We start from the raw sequence: 23288 nt of genomic DNA on the forward strand, positions 1-23288 counted from the left end.
AGCGGGCAGGCTGTGCTCAGCATCTGAAGTCAGCAAGCTGCAGCCCCAGGGATGCTCTGGTCCCATCCCTCCATCCCTCCCAGCACAGGTGGGGCTGCCCAGAGCCGGCTCCTCTGAGGGAACAGGGAGGACAAAGCAGAGGAGGGCACAGGAACCATAAAAGATCAAACGCTCCCAGCACATCTCCAACAAAAATTCAGAAACGTTACAAAACTGCCTTGTTTTGCTAAGAAAAAGCAGGTGCCACATAGGGGTGGGAATGCTGGACAATTCAGCATTCAGAGCAAAGAAACCTGTGTTTTTTCTAGTTTCTAGTGCAGGGGAAAAGAATCCGCTTATTTGTCTTAAAAGATGTTTTCTACTACGTACTAGAAACTACAGACAGACACTTTATAAATACACATACTTTATATTTCAATGTATCTACGTGCAACTCTATATACATGTGTATTATACATTACTATAATATATAAATATTGTACTTTTTTTTTTTTTTAATACACTTACCTTTCTCTGTCAGATTTCTCAATCCCTTTCAAACATCCATGGTGGACTGTGTGCATCCCAAAGGCTCCAGGTGCTCCTCAGAATCCCTTCCAATCCAACCCATTCCATCTCAGGTCACCAGTGGCAAGGCCTGAGCTCCAATGCTGCATTTAGCAAACCCTGACGTGCTCCAGATTGGGAAGAGACACAACCAGCAAGGGAAACATCAGAGAGGAGCTCCAAAACCATTTATTGAAACAAAACCAAGAGGAATTCACACGAATGCAAAGGTGGGTGAGCAGGAGGAGGGATGGGCTTTGTCAGGTTTCTTAAAGGGTCACCGTGTTTCTGGTCTTTAAACAACCTTTTCATCCCATTCCACAGGATGCTGCTTTGGGATGGTAAGAGGTTGTTTGTTCCATCCACTGGAGCGGCATAAAAATAAATCTGTCAACTTGTATTATGTACACACATATGGGCTGTGGGTTTTTTTTTTTTTCTGTGGGAAAACATCACTCTCTCAGTACTTACAATTAAGTAGCATTATACTTATTTTCTTTATCTTATTGAAATTTTTGGTTTTTAACTGAAAACTTTGAGACTTGAAGTCTGAGGGCACCTGAGGCCAGCACCCAGAGAAAATCAGTTTAGCAGCCAATCTCAGCATGTCTTGTACAGTACAGCAAAGCCCAGGGTGTTTGCCACAGGAGCTCTAACCTAGGTCCCAAACACTGGGAACACCTGGCACACTGGGAAGCTGGGGTGGGGAAGGACCAGAGCAGCACAACAACACCACACAAGGCTCCTTTTCCTTATAAAACAGGCAACAGATCTGTACAGCATGGCCACGGCCACAGGTACCTGGCAGGGACGGCAGGAAATTTAATACCAGAGGTGAAAAGACACATGAAAAGACACATGATCCAGCACGGATACCAGCCTCATGAAAACCTGTCCTAAGGAAAGACACAGAAAGGTTTTCATGAGGCTGGTATCCATGCTGGACCACGCACAGCTTGTAAATACAAAGCTTTGGTGAAGCTTTGGTTGCACCCGTGGGGTGACCTGCAACCACAGCTCAGCCTGCTCCAGCACCCTGGGAAATCTGTCCTCCAGCCCTGCCGCCATCCCTCCCCACACCAGGGACACCAGCACAGCGAGCAGGATGGTGGGGAGTTGAGAAAAAAACCCCCAGGTGAGCCAAAGCAACCGCCATCAATGGCACTGTCAGGATGCGCCCAGCAGCGGGGAAGGTTTGTCTTCTGCAGCTTGAAGGCAGCTCCTTCCCCAGGGAAAAGTCCTGCTTTGTCCATTCCCGTCTCCCCTAGAGATAGAAGTCCCCCGTGGAGGCGTGAGGGGGATCTGGCAGCACTTCTGCCCGGGGCTGAGGCTGGCAGGGCAGTGCCAGGCTTCCCGCCAGCACTGGATGGTCCTGGGGCAGTCCCATGGCAGAGCTGGGCAAACCAGAGCCGCTGTGGGGCTAGGAGAGAGAGAGAACAGCGGTGAGGAGCTTTGCAGGGGGTTATCAGCACTGCCTGCACAGAAAACACTGAGCCCCAGAGGGAGCAAGGCCCTTACCCTGTGCCTGCCCTCCTGGCTCCGTGTCCCATAGGAATTCAGTGTCTCCAGAGGGCTGCTGATGCTCCCAAAGTGCTCTGCAGCTGAGCTGGGGGAAGAGTGCTGGGGCATGGAAAGAACAGAGCTCAGCTGCTTCTCGGGAACGAGCTGGTAGAAAGGGGGAAAAATCCTGGGGTGTGGAGCCATCTCTTGCCAGGAGTCCCCAGCGCCGGCAGCATCCAGGCTGCACAATCCATCCGGGTGAAACTGCTGTGGGGGCAGGCCAGGCCCGGGGCCCAGGCATTCCTGGGGCTGGGAGATCCCATCTCTGCTGAGGCCAGGAACGCCAGGCTGAGCTGGAGCCCGCAGCAGAGGGCAGACACAGTCCTGCCAAGGGCTGGGCTGTGGAGAAGAGCCGGGGCCACGCAGCCCGTTCATCAGCGAGTGATGGTGCCTGGGCTGGCCGGGCGGTGCCACGTGGTCCTGGCACAGGCTGGGCAGGCAGAAGGACTGCTGGACATCCTCTTGGAGGGGCTGCACGACTGAGCAGCCTCCCCGCAGCTGCTGGGCCCCGGATGGCTCCTGCGGGCAGGGAGCGCCCGGGGCTGAGCCGGGGGTGCTGTGCCATGGGGTGCCCTGCACTGGCTGGAAGGAGTGGAGCACCGTCTCCTCCCCAGCCGGCCTCCACGGGGACCCGCTGGAGAGCTCTTCCCGCTCAGCCAGCTCTGGGAGCAGCCCTGGCACAGCACTGGGGGGCTGCTCCCACAGCAGCGTGTGCGGCTGGGGCTGGGGCAGGGCAGTGCGTGGCTGCCCTGCACGCTGTGCCAGGTGGCACCCCGAGTCCTCGTCCTCCATGTGGCACGGAGCAGGGCCTCCCTGCGGGCTGGGGGGCGTGCCTGGCAGGGGACAGACCTGCTGCCCTCCCTCATGCCCATCCACTGGAGGCCTGGGGACATGGGAAAGAATCTGGTTGCTGGCCAGGCTGTTATTCAGGGATGGGGACTGGTCTGGCTCCGTTCTCACCATCACCATTTTCTCATCCAGCAGCAGGAGCCCCAGGTCCTCAGCATTCAAGCCCAAGCCCTCCAAAGCACTGAAGAGCTCGTTGGAACAGCTCTGGTCACTCTTAATTGAGAGCAAGTCCATGGTGGCCAAGAGAGGGTCCTCCTGCTGCAAATCCAGCAGCTTCTCTTGGAGGCTGTTGCCCCTTGAAGAAGCTGGAGCTGTGCCCATACTCCGGGCATCCCCTCCTGCACCTGGCAAGGACACACCCTTGAGCTGGAAAGTGCTGCTGAAGGAAGGGTTGGGAATGGGAGCTGAGTGGGAGGTGTACACCGCCTTGTCCTGCTGCATCACAGCGCCCAGCAGAGACCTGGGGTCAATGCCGTTCCTCTGGGAGCGCCCTGCGTGGCTGCAGGAGGGCTTCTTGGACTTGCTGAGCTTCCCTTTGCTCTGGAAAAGGTCAGGGAAGCCTGGGAGAGGATGAGAACTTTGGTATAGAAGCGCCTCTCCTGTAGCAAAGGTGAAGGGAAGGTGCATGGACCGCTTCCGAAGGTGCTCTCCTCCTTCTTCGTCTCTGCAGGGCAGGAAGAGGACATTGTGGCTGACACAAACCCACCCCACAAGCGTGTCGCAGACATCTTTTGTGAAAATCCTTTTCTTAAGGATTATTCCTTCTGAGAAGCTGTGAGGCCTCAGAAACAAAATGTAAACAATGGTTATCTGCTGCTGTGGAATGCAACAGGTGGATCCGTGACTGGTCTCGTGTGGATGTTTGGAATTAGTGACCAGTCACGGCAGAGCTGGTTCTCTCTCTCTGTCCGAGCCACAAATCTTTGTTTTTCATTCCTTTCCATTCTATTCTTAGCTTAGCTAGCCTTCTGAGATGAAACTTTTCCTTCTACTCTTTTTAGTACAGTTTTAATGTAATATATATATATCATAAAATAATAAATCAAGCCTTCTGAACATGGAGTCAACATTCTCGTCCCTTCCCTCACCTGAAAACCCCTGTGAACACCGTCACACAAGTGCTTCTGTAATGGGCAGCTGTGATCCCGGCAAGCCAAAGCCCCTTTGCTCCAGCCAGCATGCATTCACACACACAAACACACACCGAAAAACCAAACACCTGCAGCATGACTGAGCATCACCCCCGTTGAGGGCTGGCCTTGCAGACGGGGATGCGGCCGAACAGCGCCAAGCACAGAATCCCACGGCTGCAGCAACAAAGGACAAACCCAACACACTGCCCTGCTCAGGACACCCCAGAGCCATGGGGAAAGGCAGGCTGTGCCCACGCCAGCCCAGCACGTACACGAGGGGCCTCTGTGTGACCACGATGTACTCAGGCTTGCCGTTCCTGTAGACGAGCCGGGCGTTGGCCTGCACCCACTTCCAGCGCTTGTCCTTGGTCAGCAGCCGGAACACCGTCAGCCCGCTCTCGCCCGTCTGCATCACTGCCGGAGGAAGCACCACTGCTGCCACCACGGCACGCTGCCCTTCCCAGCTGGAAACGGCAGCAGCGCGGCTGGCAGGCACAGGGGACTGTCACAGACATCTTTTGTGAAAAGTCCTTTCCTTAGGATTTTTCGTAAAAGATGTCTGTGACAGTCCCCTTTGCCTTTCCTTAGGCAAATCCTAAGGAAAAATCCTTTCCTCCTGAGAACCTGAGAAGCCTCAGGAACAAAATGTAAACGATGGTTATCTGCTGCTGTGGAATGCAACAGGTGCATCTGTGATTGGCCCATGTTGGATGTTTCTAATTAATGGCCAATCACAGTGAGCAGGCTTGGACAGAGAGTCCGAGCCACAAGCCTTTGTTATCATTCTTTCCTATTCTGTGAGAATCTACAAAATTAGAAAGTTTTTGCAGGCCGCAGAGACAGCAGAACTGTGATTAGAGCTAAGCAGCAGCCATGAGAAAGGTCAGCAGAAAAATTACTTAAACTGTAGGAAAGCAAGGGCAAATAGAACAAAGGTCTGTGTATTAACGCTTGTCTAGAATAACTCTTTAAGCTACAGAAAGTTTATCTAGCAGACTAGACATATCTAAACTAGATATTAGGAAGGTTGAAGCTTAATAATAGAGCTCTGTGCATTGTGTTTTAAAGCTTACAAGTAGGTATTGTATTTGAAAGCAGCAAGCATTGTTTTAACCAAAGGTACGTGTGCTTAGGGTGACTGGAGAAGACTACTGTCAATGTGCTTTTGCTTTGTGTGATTGGTCAAGAAGCTCATAAAGTAAGTTGTAACAATAAGTTCTGTGTCTGCTGCCTAGAATGTGAGCTGCTGGCATCTTGCCATTGTCATAATCATGTGATGAGACTGATGCTGAAAAATAAAACAGCTCGAGGTGCTTTCCACAGCAGCCCCGTCTCATTTGTGGTCTGTAAATAGCCCCCCTGCCAGCATCACTATTCTATTCTTAGCCAGCCTTCTGATGAAATCCTGCCTTCTATTCTTTTAGTATAGTTTTAATGTAATATATATCATAAAATAATAAATCAAGCCTTCTGAAACACGGAGTCAGATCCTCATCTCTTCCCTCATCCTAAGACCCCTGCGAACAGCTGAACACCCCTCGCCGCACTCCACCCCGAGCTCCCTGCAGCAAAGCATCCTGTGGGGAAAGAGCCACTGGGCTTGACAGAGCAGCCAACAGAGCTGCCCCAGTCCCAGCCCACTCGGCAGCACAAGGGAGCAGGGAGGGGACTCTTACTCCTGACGTGGTTCTCAGCACAGTACAGCATGTCAGCAGCGTGGACAAACTGGTAGCCCGTGCCACACATCCGCAGCTCCGCCTCGGTGTAGCCCAGCACGATCTTCCCCCTGTGAGACACAGAGAGCACAGCGAGCTCACGGGCAGGGCCGGGGGGGATGTCAGGAATGGAGCACTGAAAGCTCTGCAGCGTACTTGGCATCGCACGCCAAGGGGGTGAAGTCCAGCTTGTGCTTGGTCCTGAAGATCATGTTCTTGGTTCGGATCTGCAGGATGGACGGCGGCTGCAGGGGCGTGGAGATGGCGAACAGAGCGAGCTGGGGGGGCAGGACAGAGCCATCTTCAGACCTTTCCTTCTGCCCATGAAGGAATTTCAGCCTGCCTTGAAGGTTCAAAGCCTGGGAAGAGAAGAAAAGCTCAGTGTCATGCAGAAAAGTGAGAAGGAAGAGAGCTACATGGAAAGGAAGACGTCTGTGTACAGAGTTGGTGTGAACAGAATCATCAAATCACAGCATGGTTTGGCTTTGGAGTGACCTTAAGGATCATCTCATTCCAATCCCCCTGCCATGGGCCAGGACACCTTTCCACTATCCTAGGTTTCTCCAACCTGGCCTTGAACACTTCCGGGGATGGGGCAGCCACAGCTCTCCAGTGCAGAGAGAAGGAGGGATGACCACCACCTACTTGATCTGAAGACACGGTTTTAACAGAAAAACCTAAACACAGGGGAGAAAAGCACTTGGTTGGTCAAGATTCAGCATTTCTGAGAGGAGAGGAACAAAACTCACAGGGAGAGGCTGTAGGTACAGGCCAAACCTACGAAAAACAGGGGAAAGTCTCTTGCTGAGACAGGCAAGTGCTGCACGTGTGTTGAAGATTGCCATGCAAGATGTTTTCCATTCCCATCTGTATGGCAGATCACCTTTGTCAAGTGGGCAGTTTGCTTTATCTCTCTCTTTGAGTGACCACATTCACACCTCCCTAGGAGGGGACATTGCTGATAACAGACCATTGAATGTCACTGCATGGCTGATAAGAACTAGAACATCCCACTGGGAGATGTGAGCCCAGAGGGAGGAGCCAAGCATTGCTACCCAGATATAATCCAGAGGTGTTTGAGACACCAGCACGGCTTTCTCCACGGGATTCCCAGAGGAACAGCAGCTGCCTCTCCTTCCACTGGATCTTCAGAGGAAGAATACATCCTTCTCTACAGATCCCCCTGCTCCAACAGAACCACCCCTGACACTGCAGGAGGGCTGCAGCCACATTTCCAATGGGACTGCCACCAACAGCCTGACCCACAGGGTGTCAGGCTGGGTTCTGACTCTGTCAGTGTTGTTCTAGTGTACTGCATTGTTTATTTTATCCTTTTATTTTTCTTCTTCCCTATTAAAGAACTGTTATTTCTGCTCTCATATTTTTGCCTGAGAGCCCCTTAAATTTAAAATTTATAGCAATTTGGAGGGGTGGGAAGGGTTTACATTCTCCATTTCGGGGGAGGCTCCTGCCTTCCTTAGCAGACTCCTGTCTTTCCAAACCAAGACAACATGGCAGAAAGGAGCACAGGATCTTTCCAGGGGGTGGTTTCAGTGCTGGTGTGACCCTCTGTGGTGCGCCTGCCCCTCTCCTGCTGCGGAGGGTCTGTACTCACCAGGAAGCCAGAGGAATTATCCAGGAGGCAGCGAAAGCGGCACACAAAGCTCCTCTCCAGGAAGGAGGAGTTTTCTGGGGGCAGCTGATCCGGCTTGCAGATGCCAGCAGAAGAGCCAAGACTCTTCCCTGCTGTAGAGGAGAGGGATTGAGAGAATCAAGTAAGAATTCACCCCATTGAGGGCTGGAGGTGCCCAGCACTGGGCACTGCAGCTGTTTGCAGAGCACAGCAACAGCAACGGGGGGGGAAAGCCACAACACTGGAACGAAGCCGTGGCCTGAGCCACGTGGGAGCAAGTGGTGACAGCCAGCTGGGGTCCCAGCCTCCCTGGTGGCATCCAGGATGGCAGCCTGCCTTTACCTGCTGCAGAGGGCTCACCAGCGTCCAGGGCCCAGCGGAGGTTGCGCCTGAACTCCGGCTGGTCCTCGGTGTGGATCAGCTCGAAGACACTCTGGTGCATGACATCTGTCTGGAGGGGACACGCCATCTGTAAGCTCTGCAGCCTGTCCCCAGGGCCAGTTTTCATGTCCCACCTGGGAACAGCCCGTCATGGCCCCAACTGGTTTCACCTTACCCAGTTTCCCCAGTGCTCAAACAGGTCCCTGGCTAAATGAGGTTGGAAACTTTCCCCCAGAACTGATGGTGGTGGGAACAGACAGCACATCTGGCTTTAAGGACTCCTTGCCCGTGTTGGGCCTGACTTCCTCCCCTGAGAAGCTTAAAGAGCCAATACAGCTTCCCTCTGACATCCCCATAAGTCAAAATCCTAGTGCTGGCTTAAGAAATTAGATGAAAACATGGATTTTGGAACAAAATAGCAGCAAGGCCACCCCATCCCTACACTATTCCCAAGAGAACAATGCCCTGGGACTTGCTCCCTGAGCCCAGGTGGACAGGTGCTATCTACCCCAGGTGCTGGGGACAGCCAGCTGTGTGTGGGTGACACCAAACCACAGTTTCCCTGTAAATATGATCTAGTGTCTCCTCCAGGTTACCTGGGTGCCCAAAGTGCTGGAGCCCTGCGGGATTTACCAGGATTTGAGTGGGTGCCCCAGGCAAACTGGGCAAGGAAGCCCAGACATCTCCCCATGGCCATGAACCCCCTGGCTGCTGGAAAGTATCTGTGGGCTGATGAAGTCCCTTGTCACCTACAAGTGACCACGTCTGGCAACACAGTGTCCAAATTCCCAAGGAAAAGCCCCAAACAACGCCCTGAGAGCCTGTGATCCCTGCAGAGCCTCCTCCCTGCAGGGAATTTGGGGCTATGCACCACCACCAAGGAAAAACTGGCTCTCCACAGCGAGTCAGAGTCCCACCAACCTGGTGAAATCCCAGATAGTCCTGGATCGTATGCGAGGAGTAAAATATCAGCCCTTCTGATGTCACCACCAGCACAAAGCCATTGAGGGCCTGTGGGAGAGAGGAGATCAGCAGGTACAGGCCACAGCCAGTTCACTTCCACAGCAGGACACCCAAAGCCTGGCTAGCAGGCAGCTGAGCCACCACAGATGGCCTCTCTGAGCTCATGCAGCTCTTCCACATAGCTGCCTGGGAATATCGTAATCCGGACTGATGAAAAATTGTGCTTCCATCCTGGGAGCATTGACTCAGACTCAGCTTTGGACATTTATCCTCATCCTGTGCAGGGAGCAGATAAAAGCCTCTGAACTTCTTGCAGTACGGAAGTAGACACCATCAGGAACAGGTCCATTCTGGTGGAAATGAGCCTTTCCAACAGCGTTAAGGGCCTTGGGGAACAGGTCCATTCTGGTGGAAATGAGCCTTTCCAACAGCCTTGAGGGCCTTGGCAGTCGTGTGTGGCCATCCCAGGTTCCAGAGGAGTGGCCTGGAGAAGGACCATGGAAAGCCTGGACTGTCCCTGGGCAAGGAGCAAGGCCAAGGAAGGTGTTGTCTCTGCTGCCCATTCCCTCCTCAATGCTGAAAGGGCCTTAACCAGTGGAAACGGAAAAGCCAAAAGCTAAAGCATAAAGGTTTGGATTTGAAATTGCAGCAAAAGCAATCTTGATTTCTGAAAAACCAGTTTCTTCCAAAGCAGCAGGGAATTCAGGCTGAGTCTGGTGCCTGAACTTGGGGGAAAACTACAAAATCCCTGGGTGACCCCAGAGCACCTTTTCCTTTCTGCCAATACATCGCAGAATCATTTAGGTTGGAGAATCCCTCTAAGATCACCACCACCTCCAAGATCATTTTTTCTGTAACACTACCTGGTTCATGCAGACCCCACCCCCCTCAGGCTGAATGCTGTGCTCTGTTTTCATAAAATAAACACCCAAAGCTGTTGTGCCTTGTTGTGTGGATTTGAAGCCCCAAGCCCTCCGCACAGAGAAGAGCAAATGCAGCCATCAATCTGAAGTTTCCATTGCATTTTTAATGTTGCACACTTAGACATTTCACAGTTCACTGGCCCTTCCATCCACTCCTCAGGCTCCAGGATTGCAAAGTCAATATTCAAGACAGCACTGGGCTTCCTGGCAGGAATAGGCTGAGCTGATCAGAGCCTCTGTCTTACCCAAGAGGGGCTCATTGCTACCGGTTTCATAAATTGAGGAAGTAATTTAGGTGTTTTCCCTGAGCTAAAAACCCCACAGCAGGACAGGACACATGAGAAGGGACCAGGATGCTGGATGACAGTGTCCTTTACACGTGCAGAAGACTAGAAGGGGCAGAGGAGCTTCCCTACCAGTTTGGGAGGGCAGCTGTGGCTTTTAAGAGCCAAAACCATCCTGTAGCACTGACCTGGCAGGGAAGCCACAGCAGCCAGCCCTGGCCTGCTTCCCCCACTTCATAATGGGCAGACATCAGCATTAATTAGGGCCTGGCATGGAGTCCCAGCCAAGTCCAGCTATTGTTGCTGCCAACTCCTGTTTCATTGTCCAGGTCAGAGTTTCTCCCCCCTCTCCTTCCCTTTTTTTCCAGGCACAAACGCTCTCTCTATTTACTGGGGTTGGTCTCAGTGTGTGGGAATCTGCTGCAGAGGTTAATTAGTGCTGCCAAATGCACTTTAACCCTTTGAGCAGCTTCAGAGGAAGAAAGGGGAAGGATCAGAAACAAAGGAAGTTTGGCCATCAGAAGTGACAGAGCAGGCGGAAGTATGTTTGTAAGTACGGAGGAATGTTTCCTTGAGGGGGTACAGAGACAGATTCTGAGCTCCTGCCACATCCAGGGTGCCATAGGTAGAACCCTGAGAGAGTTCCACCAGCTTTTCAGATGCTGTTTGGTACCTCCAAAAGGACAGTACCCAACTGTGTGAGGAGCTGATGAGCAGGACATCAACCCCCAGCAAGCCCTGCTGGGCAGTTTGGTTATATCCTGAGGGGAAAACCCTCAAGTTTCTGGTTATTAACCAGGCAGGCTTTAGCACTTCTCCCACCAGACACAGAGAGTCAGGATCAGTGTGCCCACACTGAAAACTGCACTCAAGCACCGTGCTCAGCTTGGTTTTCACATTGTACCTTTGGCACACTTAGACATGAGGGCAGGGAAGCAGAAAATACAAATCACCATGCTCAGAAATCCAGCAAGATGTTCCTTACATATGGACTATTTTAAAATGGCAACTTTTCCCAGGAATAATGGGAAAAGCAGGGAAGAAGCAACAGTTTCTGCCCTAGGGACCTTTGGAGGTCTTAAACTTCTGCCCAGTGAGAAGCACAGTGAGCTACACCACATGAAATCACAAATCACCTGCCATGAGTGAAAGAACAGCCTGGTTCTGGGGTGCAACTCAAAGGAGCTGGAAGAGGGACAAGAGGAAGATCCCGTGAAGGCATTTGTGAGGAGCACTAACCTGTAGGAGCAGCTCACCCTCTGGAACTGCTGCTGAGCCCAGAGCTGGTCCAGCGCCACAGGCTCCGTCCCTCTGGGCTTCCTTGGCACCAGGATTCTTCAGAGCAACTGCACCAAGGAAAGGGAAGGAAGAGACATCAGTGCTGCAGGAACACACTGCCACAACAGCTGGAATGCTGCAGGCTGGACAGTGCAGGGAAAGGCACTGTGCAGTCACAGCCCTTTGCTTCACCTCTCACAAGATTGATTTTAACAGGATGTTTCCCCACCCCTCAACTGTTTCAGTCTGGGTTTTCCCCCCCCCCCCCCCACTCCTTTTGTCCCTCTTTTAACATCCTGTAAGTAAAAAGCAGTTAAAGCCAGGTGGGCATCAGAATCATAGAATTATGGAATCATTAAAGTTGGGGAAAGATCATGGAGCCCAACCATTCCCCAGCACTGCCCAGACCACCACCAAACAACATCCCCAAGTGCAACATCCACAGGTCTTCTGAACACTTCCCAGGACAGTGCATCCACCACTGTCCTGGGCAGCCTGGTTTAACGCCTGACTTTTTTTGTGAGGAAGTTTTTCCCAATACCCAAAGTAAATCTGCCCTGGCACAGCTTGAGGCCATTTCCTCTGTCGCAGACACCTTTCACGAAAAATCCTTTCCTTAGGACTTTTTCCTCCTGAGAAGCCATGAGGCCTCAGGAACAAAATGTAAACATTGATTATCTGCTGCTGTGGAATGCAACAGGTGCATCTGTGACTGGTCTCATGTGCTTGTTTCTAATTAATGGCCAATCACAGCACAGCTGGCTCGGACAGAGAGCCGAGACACAAACCTTTGTTATCATTCTTTCCTTTCTATTCTTAGCCTAGCCTTCTGATGAAACCTTTTCTTCTATTCTTTTAGTATAGTTTTAGTGTAATATATATCATAAAATAATAAATCAAGCCTTCTGAAACATGGAGTCAGATCCTCGTCTCCTCCCTCAACCTGAGACCCCTGTGAACACTGTCACATTCCTCTTGTCCTGTTCCTTGGTCCCTAGAAGCAGAGCCCAGCCCTCACCTGTCAGGGAGTTGTGGAGAACAAGAAGGTCCCTTCTGAGCTTCCTTTTCTCCAGGCTGACCCCCTTTCCCAGCTCCCTCAGCTGTTCCTCATCAGATTTGTGCTCCAGTCCATTCCCCAGCTCTGTTCCCTTCACTGGACATGCTCCAGCCCCTCAATGTCTTTCATACTGTGAGGGGCCAAAATTGAACACAGGATCCAAGATGTGGCCTCAGCAATGCTCAGCCCAGGGGACAGTCACTGCCCTGCCCTTGTGGCCACAGCATGGCCTTCCTGACCACCTGGGCACATGCTGGCAGCAGCAGCAAACTCTGCCCTGCACAGGAGGCACTGCAGCAAATCCCAGCATCAGGAATGTGCCATTTTGAAGGACACAGCTCAGCCAGTGTCTCGTTACAGTTCAGGAACCCAGTGGGTTTACTCAACCAAATTAAGGCAAGCCACAGCTCACAGTGGGAAAAAAACAACACAGAAAACACAGAGATGCAGACACAGAGATCCAATAGTGGTCCATGCACAATCCACACGCATGAGGGAATCTGTCACTCAGCTGAGCTGAAGGATGTGCCCCTAAATTTTGTTCTGTACTCCCCAAGAGAACAGTTCCTGGGGATATTTCAGTGTAAGGGTAAGATGACAACAAGCCTGTGCATGACAGGCCCGTCCAGAGGAACTCACAGGAAAGCTGGGAAGCCTCCTGCCAGCACCACGAGGACAGAGGACAGCATTTGGCTGCTGGCAAACCTGCTGCTCCCACTGGGATCCGGGAGGAAAGATGTGAAACGCCAGCTGCCAGCTCACAGAGGGAGCAAGAGCTCTCTTGGATCTGCCTTTGCCAGCTCCTGGACAGGAGGAGGGCTGCCGTGGGAGCAGCAAGTGGACTCTGGAAGCAATAGGACAGCAAGTCAGCAGGCAACAGCCACCAGCACATAAACAAAGCCAGGCTCTGTAACAGGCTCTGCTCTCCCTGGGCTGTGCTGAAGCAGCTGCTGAAACTCAGCTCCTCCATCTGCACAGAGCTGATCCTGAAGGATCTCAGATGCTGCAAAAGGCAGATGTTCCAGAGTCAGGCTCCGGGGACAAAGTTCTTCCACCAGGCACAGGACCATCCCAAAGATCGACTTTGCCCTGTAACCAAAGGCAAAGCACAGCCCAGTTCTGACACTTACAGAAAAACACCTGACACAGCAGCAATCCCACTGCTTCTGGGAGCTCTGGAGAACTCCCCGAGCTCAGCCTGCCCAGGCTATTTCAGGAGCTGGCCAGGGATGGGCTGACACCAGGACTGAGGTTACAGCAGTGTTTGTACAACTGTGGGTCGGGCCTGAGCCAGCTGGGGTGGACACACACACACAGGCTGCTGTGGCCTCACCCTTTCACACCCCAAGGGACCACTGGGATCCCCTGTCCAGACTGGAGCACACATAAAACCTCAGGGAGGGACAGGCCATTGGGATGAGAGAGGCCACAACACCCAGGCAGGGCCCTGTGGCGTGGAAGGAGCAGGTTTGTGCCAGCAGCCTTCCAGCAGCTCGCTTTTCTGATCGCTGGGAGTGAAATGTGGGAGCTATGAATTATTAAAGGTCTCCTCTGTGAGCTCCCAGCCTGCTGCGCTGGAGGTGAGAGATAAAAATAAACGTGGCTGAGAGGAGAGCAGCTAAAGGTGCTGCCCTCTGCTCAGGGCTCTGGTTTAATGGCTCAATATCACCCCTGCAAACGGAAATCTTCATCTCAACCACTGCCTAAAACCAGGCTATGGGGCCAAAGGAGACACACTGACAGCAGAGGACAGTGCTGTGTCCTCTGTGGGGATGTCTGCCACTGCTGAAGATTGCCATGCAAGATGTTTTCCATTCCCATCTGTATGGCAGATCACCTCTGTCAAGTGGGCAGTTTGCTTTATCTCTCTCTTTGAGTGACCACATTCACACCTCCCTCGGGAGGGGACACTGCTGATAACAGACCATTGAATGTCACTGCATGGCTGATAAGAACTAGAACATCCCATTGGGAGATGTGAGCCCAGAGGGAGGAGCCAAGCATTGCTACCCAGATATAATCCAGAGGTTTGTGAGACACCAGCACGGCTTTCTCCACGGGATTCCCCAGAGGAACAGCAGCTGCCTCTCCTTCCACTGGATCTTCAGAGGAAGAATACATCCTTCTCTACAGATCCCCCTGCTCCAACAGAACCACCCCTGACACTGCAGGAGGGCTGCAGCCACATTTCCAATGGGACTGCCACCAACAGCCTGACCCACAGGGTGTCAGGCTGGGTTCTGACTCTGTCACTGTTGTCCTAGTGTATTGCATTGTTTATTTCATCCTTTTATTTTTCTTCTTCCCTATTAAAGAACTGTTATTTCTGCTCCCATATTTTTACGTGGGAGCCCCTTAAATTAAAATTTATAGCAATTGGGAGGGGTGGGGAGGGTTTACATTCTCCATTTCAGGGGAGGCTCCTGCCTTCCTTAGCAGACTCCTGTCTTTCCAAACCAAGACAGCCACCAAACACGATCCAACCACCAGGGTGTGAGGGATAAATCAGAATTCCAGCCAAGGCTCCCCAGAGAGGACAGGCTCCTGGCTGTGGCCACAGCAGGCTGGCACCCTGCCTGGTGTCCCCCAGCTTTGTGTGTCCATAAATAGCCCCGTGCAGCCCCTGGGGTCAGCAATTCAGCAGAACTGTCACAGCACATCAGGCTGACGGAGCAGAAGGAGCCGGGGAGCCGCCACATCCTCTCTGCTGCGTGCATCCTGCCTGGAGCTGGGACCAGGAAAAGGGGATCCATCCCAGGCACAGGGCTCTCCTTCACCCACGGCAGCAAGACCAGGTGCAGCCTTTGCCCCTCCTGCACAACTGGGGACAGGCACTTGCAGGGAAAAAAGAGAATAAAAACGAGAGAAGTGGCTTTCCCTCCCTCTGGCCACCAGTGTCACGTCTGTGTGGTACTCACATTCTTTGGAAAAATCCCCTTGCCCAGGATTTTTCTCCTAGGAAGCTGAGAAGGCTCAGAGAAAAAAAAATATTATTTTATGTGATTCTCTTCTGTTTTGTTCGTGTGGAACGTGTTTAGAGATTGTTTCATTAGATTCTGACGTGAATTGTTTTCATCCATGAGTTAATTAGTGCCAAGCTGTGTGGGGACTCTGAAAAGAGTCACAAGTTTTCATTATTATCCTTTTAGCATTTTGCAAGTATCCTTTCTTTATTCTTTTAGTATAGTATTCTTTAATATAATATAGTGTCATAAAATAATAAATTGGCTTTCTGAGAACACAGGGTCAGATTCATCATTTCTGCCTTCATCTGAGCACCCCTCAAATACACCACCTTTGTTGCTGGAGGTGAGAAAGGTGAGAAGCTGGTCACCTGAAAGCAGCAAGGCTTGCACAAATTTCATGCCATTTCTTCCAAGAAACAGCTCCTGCCAGGCCCTGCAGGCTATTTGGCCACAAAGAGCTCCATCTCTAGATGCCTCTGAGCCTGGGAATCTGTTTCATGTGGCGCTGCAGGGACACCTCACTGCCTACAGAGTTTGCCAGTGAACTCCTGAACCTGCCAGGGCTTTGCAGACCTGGGAAATCCCTGCGGCACCAAGCAGGAATTAACATTTTTGAGAGGATATCTCCCAGACCCCTTCCCTCCACACAGCAAAAGCTCCTGGTGGGAGCAGGGCTTCCATCAGCCAATGACTGCAAAGGAGAAAAATGAAAACAACTTGATCCCAAACCTGCTCCAGGTGTTGATGAAGGAGAAGGACTGAGCAGACAGACAGTGAGGACAGAGAAGGATTTTGGTAGTGATGCTCCCTACAAACCTTCTGCCAAACACCCCAGAGTGCACAAACCACTCTGGGGGAAGGATTGACTGATTTCTTAACAAAACTGCCTTTTATCCACCTCTCTCCTTCTGTGATTTGTGCCAATCCCCTGAAGAACTGGTCTTACCTCACAGTAAAGTCTCTACTCCCACAAGCGCATCTCCAGATCTCCCTTCTCCAGCTTCTCCTTGCTCATGGGCAGAGGGACCTGCAGCTCTGTTGCTCACATCAAATAACCCCCTCAACATTGCTTTTTCCTACTTTTTATTGTTAGTAAGAGAGAAAATATTGGAAATTCAGAAAACATCATGTAAATGGTGAGGGAAGTGGGCACAGGTTTGCTGACATCAGAGCCATCTTTTTCCTGCCTTGCTGAACCATCAGCTGGATTCTCATCAGTGCTGTTCAAATCCCATTTTCCAGCCACTGGCAAACAGTTCCTGACTTTCCATTTGTTAATTCATAATGGATACCGGGGTTTTTCTTAACTTCGGACCTGCCACAGTTCCCTGTTGGCAAAAATTTCATTAAACAGATGCATTATTTATCCCTGCCTGAATGGTGTGGATGCCTTGCTTTCCAAGAACCACACTCGTGGTTAATAATGGATGGCCTCTTAAAAAGATCTCACTGCACTTCTAGAACCAAGGAGGCCTTGGCTACATGGAGCTTTTGGTTGTGTCACTTGGGTCTCAAAGGGAGAAAAGCACGTGCAGGAGTTGAAACAAGGACAAAGATGACAAGGACCTGACAGATTTTCCTTCTTCCTGCAGCATCACCAACTGTCTGAACCCTCCCTCTCCCAGTGCTCCTCCCTCAGGAGCTTTAGTGTCCATCACAGAAGGGTTTGGGTTGGAAGGACTTTAAACACCACCTGGTTCCACTCCCCTCCTGTGGACAGGGACCCCTTCCACCAGACCAGGAAGGATCATCCCAGCCCAAAGCCTCAGCCTGGGGTTTCTTCCCAGTCCTGCTCCCCTGCCAGCCCCCAGGAGCCTGCTGTGAGCCCCAACAGCTTCCCTGAGAGTCAGGGGGAAACACCTGGCAAGGAAAGCACACAGCGGGAAAACTGCCTGCCTAAGGAAGTCACAAGAATTCTCTGCCTTGAATTGCGCCTCCAAGGTCAGCTCATTACCCAGGCAATTAAGAGAGCACAGTGATCACAGGACCAGGCTTTGTTTTTCTTAAACCAGCCCTCAGGCTTCGCTGCTACAGCTCTCTGCTGTGTTTGACAGCTCACGAGGAGGGAAGGCTCACAAGTGAAGGGATGAGCAGCCTCAGTCCCACACACCCCATCTCGAGCCCTCATCCCTAGGCAGAGGTTTCAGGGGCACACTCATATAGCCTGTAATAATTATATAATTAAAAGCACCTTTCCAGCCTGACCTGACTGCAGCTCAGGCACTTTTTGGGGCCACCACAGCTCCAGCAACAACAATCTGGGTTCATATCACAGTTCAAAGGGTGAGGCTGAGCCCAGAGGCTGCACATTGATCCTACAGCAGCCACCAACGATTATAAGAGGACTCTGGGAAAATCCCAAGCCCCCAACAACCCCAAGAGTGTTATCTTTTAAAGACACATGGGAGAGAAAAACTGCTTAAGTTCTGGATACACGACCTTAAGCTTCCGTATGGAAGAGACCCATGCAGAGCTCAAACCCACACAGAGCCCAGAACAACTCTGACCCACAATCACAGACTGTGCAGCCCAAAGTTTGTGAGGCGTTTCCCCCTCTCCTCCCAGTGATGCACAGAGAGCCAGGCAGGATGCTGCACACAGGCAGAGGCGCATCTGCATCCCCTGAGGATTCCCACTTCAAGGCAGGCCTAGCCCATTGCTATGGGGTTCTGGCACCACAGACTGACCTCTTCCTACAGCTCATAAACCCTCGACCTGATTCAGAGCATCAAGAGGAATCCCACAGATGAATCACTGAGCATCAGGCACAGGGCTGTGACAGGCACAGGGCGCCCTGGGGACACCCAGGGACACGTGAGTGCCCAGCAGGGGCTACACTCACACACCAGAAGGGCCAGTCTTGCTATGGGATGGGAAGCACAGCTCGGATGAGCTTCCCAGCACTCTGCAGGAACAAACTGCTAGAGGTGCTTCTCTAAAGTGAGCCCTTGACCACTGTGATATCTGTCAGTTGGCCTCCCACCAGGAGTTCAAGTGGCCCAAGACACACAGATGGCACCTGACAGACACACCACAAGGTGCCTTTGAGGCATCTTCTTTTTTTGGTAAGAAATCCTCTCGCAGAGCAAGACAGCAAACCTTCCCCTGGAGCACCCTTCCTTCTCTCCCCATTTCCAGAGGGTGAAGGAGGTGGAAAAGACAGGGACCCTTCCTCCTCTCCCAGCAGCGTTTGTTCGGCCCTTGCTCCAGGAGGCGGAGCAGGGAGGGATTAGAGGGGAGCAGCCCGGCCAGGCACCACCACCGGGATAAGCTGCTGGCACACAGCTGGTGTGACAAGCTGTGCACCCCCTGGAGCAGTGACAGCAGCACACGGGCTGGGAGGGGACAGGGAGGGGCCCTGCAGCACAGCCCCACCTCTACCAAACCCCAGGAGCTGAAAGAGCCTCCAGCAGAGAAGGGAGGAAGGTGAAGGCAGTGAAACAGAATTAAAAATACTTGTGAACCAAGGTGTGACGGTGTCCACAGGGGTTCTTGGATGAGGGAAAAGATGAGGATCTGACTCCATGTTTCAGAAGGTTTGATCTATTATTTTATGATATATATTACATTAAAACTATACTAAAAGAATAGAAGAAAAGGTTTCATCAGAAGGCCAGATAAGTATAGAAAAAGAAAGAATGATAACAAAGGTTTGTGGCTCGAACTCTCTGTCTGAGCCAGCTGGGCTGATTGGCCATTAATTACAAACATCCAACATGAGACCCATCACAGATCCACCTGTTGCATTCCACAGCAGCAGACAATCAATGTTTACATGTTGTTCCTGAGGCCTCACAGCTTCTCAGGAGGAAAAATCCTAAGGAAAGGATTTTCCATAAAATATGTCTGTGACACCAAGGCGGAGAAGAAACGAGGCATTTGGGAGGACTGCTGTAAGGGAAGAAACCGGGATGGGAAAGGAGGACAGACAAGCCTTTAAATCAGCTGGCACTGATGTTTGGATAGGAGCCTCAGTTTGGAAGCAACCTCAGCTCCTTTTGGCCCTTCTGGTCCAGGTGCTGGGTTCTGGTCAGTGCTGCTTCTCCAGCAGGATGGATGTCACATGGGCTGGGTATCTTGCTCCCTAGCAGGACACCTCTCCCAGCGTCTCCATCCCTCCTATGCTCACCTCTTCCATGGCAAGGAAGCACTTGTGTGAACCTGGGATTGCAAAGTCAGGCAATGAGGGAAGGGAGAGGCGCCTGGGACTCTCACAGAGGACAGCAGTGCTGCCCCATCACAAAGGGAGCCTCTTCCACCTGGCATGGATCAGGAGCAGACCTTGGCTGAGATCCCACCTCCCCCAGAGCCACCGGACACAGCTGGCACTGAGCTGCTTCCTGCTTTGTTTAACTGGAGAGACCCGAGTGGGAAAAACGGAGTGGAATCAGCCCACAGTCACACAGAGGATGCTCCTGCCCGCTGCTCTCCCAAAGCCCTGCAGAAAGCTGGCCCCAGGCTGGCAGCAGAGCCACCAACACACAGCACATCAGCCTGCTGGGGGATGGTTTTGGGTCCGTTTGGGTAAATGACCCCGCTCGGCACAGGCAGTGCTTGATGATCCTAAACCACTCCAGAGATTAAACAACACTGAGCAGCCTTAAATCCTCCGATTCCTGTCACTGAACTGCAGGCCTTGAGTGGTGCCCCCACGCAGGCACAGCTCCCTTGGGGCCACAGAAAGAATAAAAAGTCCTCATGTCCTCGGGAAAAACACATCCTTATAAAGCTCAAAGACCTTCAAGCCCATACAAACTTCCACACATATCAGCTACGCATAAACTGAGATGGCGAAGTAACATTATGTGCTGTTAATTATTAAACCAATTAATAATTAATAAATCAATGATTATTTATTTATTCCGGTAGGGGATGGGCTGGCATACACCTGCTGGGTGAATTGCTGTCAGCAATCATGGGCAACACCTGAGACCTGCTCCAGCTGTTTCCCCTCACAATCCATGGCAGGACATCCCAGGTTTTGTCCTTGCTTTCCTGAAATCTTCTCTTAGGGAGCACTCAAGCAGGGTGGATAGATAAATAAAGTCAGTTAAAATCAATTATTTTGTTGATAAGCTTGCCCAGAGTTCCATTTAAGGATTCTTTTTTAATTGGTATTGAGCATCACAAAGGACTCAGCTTGGTCTGCAATCTCTACTTTCATCTGAAAGGCTGAAGCTCTCCTCCTTCTTTGCCACACCTGCCTCAAAGCCATCCAAACCGGATGGACAAACTGGAAATCGGTGTCATGGAATTAAACCAGGTGTCATGGAATTAAACCTTGGAACGACAAGGCGGGGAAAAAGGACCCAGAACAAATGAGACGCTCTCAGAACGGTAAATGATGAGCTGATGAGCTGGCTCTGCCTCAACCCTCCCGCTAAAAACAGAATTTTACCTCAGGAGAACCCACAAATAATCAATTTCACCCCTCCAGACCCCTCTGATCCCACGGCAGGGTGGAACACAGCTCCAGCCCGGCAGCTGGAGACAGCACAGCAATGAAATGTTGGCTAGAAAAGGGGGGAAAGCAATTCCAGGGGAAAGAAACCAAAATTCTGAGGGGTAAAAAGATTAAATTCTAGGGCAGGTAAAGAACAAAATACTCGCGGGGGAGAGGAAAACAAAATTCATGGGGAGCACGGCAAAATTCCAGAGGTGTAAAGCAGGAACGACACAAAATTCGAAGGGGTAAAACCAGAATTTGAAGTGGAAAAAATAAATAAGGGTGGGAGGGAGCCCCCAAAATCCAAGGGGGACGGGGAGGGGAGAAACCAAACCCAAAATTCGAGGGGGAAAAAACCCAACCCAAAATTGCAGAAGAGGGAAATCCCACAAAATTCGAGGCGGAAGGAGGGGATCAATTTCAATGGGAAACAAAAAAAAAACAAACAAACAAAAAAAAAACACAAACAAAACAAAAATCATTGACGCGGTTAGAGACACAAACATTCGAGGGCGGAAAACCCACACAATTCAACACAATTCAAGTGGGGGAAACCCGTCAAAATTCGAGGAAGGGGGAAAAAAAAAATCCCACAAAATTCGAGGCGGGATCGACACGAAACTCCTGAAAGTGCGCAGGAAACCCCAAAATACTACGGGGAAAAAAAAAAAAAAAAAAAAAAAAAAAAAAAAAAAAAAAAAAAAAAAAAAAAAAAAAAAGGCACGATTCTGGGAGGGAAAGAAAACAAGTTTTTGGTTGCAACAACATCCCGGGAGGGGTGACACGGCTGCAGGAGGAGGCGGCCGTGAGGGAGGAGGGACAGCACAGAGCTCCGGGCGGGAATTGCGGCAGGGGAAGCGGGGAAGGCACTCATCCCTTACCGCCCAAGAAGCTCCTGGCACGCAGAAAGCCGGCGCTGAGGCGGAGCACCGAGAGCTTGTCCAGCCCGGCCACCACGTCGGGTGGGAAGGGCAGCAGCCCCGCCAGCCGCTCCAGCTCCCGGTTTAGCCGCTCCCGGTGCCGCTTGGACGGGTTGGAGCCGCCGCCTTCGGCCGGGCCCGGCCGCGTCCTGCCGGGCAGAGCCGCGTTAGCGGGGACACCGGGACACCCCTCAGCCCTGCCCCGGTCCCCTCGCCCTCACTCACGCCCGCGGCACCGGCTTCCTCCGCCTGCGGCCCGCGTACATGGCCGGGCCGGCAGCGCCCGAGCGCCCGCCACTCCCTCAGGGAGAGAGGCAGCGACAGGGGCAGCGGGAATGGGAGCGGGAATGGGAGCGGGAATGGGAGCGGGAATGGGAGCGGGAATGGGAACGGGAACGGCCCGCCCCCGGCGAGGGGGGAGACGGGGGATGGACGGGGATTTGGGGCTGCGGGGGTTGGCGTATGATGGAGCTGAGAAGGGATTTGGGGGCTGAAGGGGGAGTGGGAGCTGGCGGAGGGAAAGGGTGATGGGCGGGAGGGATAGCGGGGGTTAACGAGGAGGTGGAGGGGATGGTGAAGGGGGATGAAGGAGGATTTGGGGCGTGAAGGGGCTGTGGGTGGGGATGAAGGAGGATTTGGGGAGTGAAGGGCCTGTGGGTGGGGATGGTGAAGGGGGATTTAGGGCGTGGAGGGGCTGTGCGTGGGGATGGTGAAGGGGATTATTGCAGGCTGTAGGTGGGGATTTGGGGCGCTGAGGGGAGGTGCGGACCGGGCCGTGGGTGCTGATGGCTCGAAGAATCCCCCTGCACCCTGCCAGGTGCAGAAGGCCGCACACCTGAGGCTTGCGGGTAAGGGAAGAGGCTGATAAGAGGCAAATCCTGCGATGTGCAGTAAGGCTTTATCATGCCAATGTTCTCCCTCACGTCATGGCTCAGCTGTGAGAACTCCTGTTCCTAAGTCCGGGGACATTCACACACAAGCTGAAGGTGCCCATCCCGACTGATGGGCCATAATTAATTTAACTACTCTCACTTGTAGACAGCTGCGACATCTCAGAAGGTGTAAAGAGTCCCCAGGTGTCCCGTGATGCACAGTATTACCCAGCGTGAAGCTCCTCGACCCAGGGAGATGTTCCCACCTAGCCTCAGCAGGATATAAACCCCATGGATGTGATGTGTGTTGGACTCTTTCCCTTCACTCGATGGATGTAGTCTGCAGTCACTTTCTCTCCACCCTCCTATCTTTTCCCTCTCCCCCCCCCCCCCGCCCTCACGCTTGCTGTTAAATAAAAATCCATGCTATTGGCATTCATATATGGTGTCGTTTACACCTTATTTTGGGCAGAGGCATCTCTGTAATAATTTTTAATAGTCGGATATTTAAAACCACGTGTGTCAATGCCGAGTGTAACCCTGCCCGTGAGTCCCACAACCCCACAGGGCAGTTTGAGGGTGCAAAGGGGGGACACTGTCACACCTCTGCTGCCGTGCATGCCCACAGTAGCTGGGGACAGTGACAACGAGAGTGTCACACACCCAGCACCGGGTGTGTGCTTGGGCTTTTCCCAGCACTTGCTCAGTCAAGGAAGAAATGGAGAGACATGGTTTTGCTACAGATGGATCATGAGATGATTG

General features: G+C 52.1%; 1 protein-coding gene across 1 annotated transcript; it reads right to left on the reverse strand.

Annotated features, from left to right (window-relative positions):
* Positions 1–1810: 1810 nt before the first annotated feature.
* LOC134421029 (aryl hydrocarbon receptor-like) lies at positions 1811–21920 on the reverse strand. The gene is made up of 11 exons (XM_063161403.1): positions 21880–21920; positions 21616–21803; positions 11227–11333; positions 8739–8828; positions 7779–7887; positions 7419–7549; positions 5960–6162; positions 5765–5874; positions 4361–4502; positions 2065–3619; positions 1811–1966 (listed from the first exon to the last, which is right to left on the reverse strand). The coding sequence occupies exons 1-11, from the start codon at positions 21918–21920 to the stop codon at positions 1811–1813; spliced, it is 2832 nt and encodes a 943-aa protein (XP_063017473.1).
* Positions 21921–23288: the final 1368 nt, after the last annotated feature.

Source organism: Melospiza melodia, chromosome 8 (genome assembly GCF_035770615.1).
Source record: "Melospiza melodia melodia isolate bMelMel2 chromosome 8, bMelMel2.pri, whole genome shotgun sequence".
Lineage (NCBI taxonomy): Eukaryota > Metazoa > Chordata > Aves > Passeriformes > Passerellidae > Melospiza > Melospiza melodia.

Excerpts from the sequence above, each read along its gene's own strand:
- LOC134421029 (XM_063161403.1), bottom strand. The coding sequence starts at position 21,920 with ATGTACGCGGGCCGCAGGCGGAGGAAGCCGGTGCCGCGGGC. Across the intron at positions 6,163-7,418 it reads ATAATTCCTCTGGCTTCCTG|GCTTTGAACCTTCAAGGCAG; the intron begins GTGAGTACAGAC and ends TTCTCTTCCCAG. Across the intron at positions 1,967-2,064 it reads GCCAGGAGGGCAGGCACAGG|CCCCACAGCGGCTCTGGTTT; the intron begins GTAAGGGCCTTG and ends TCTCTCTCCTAG.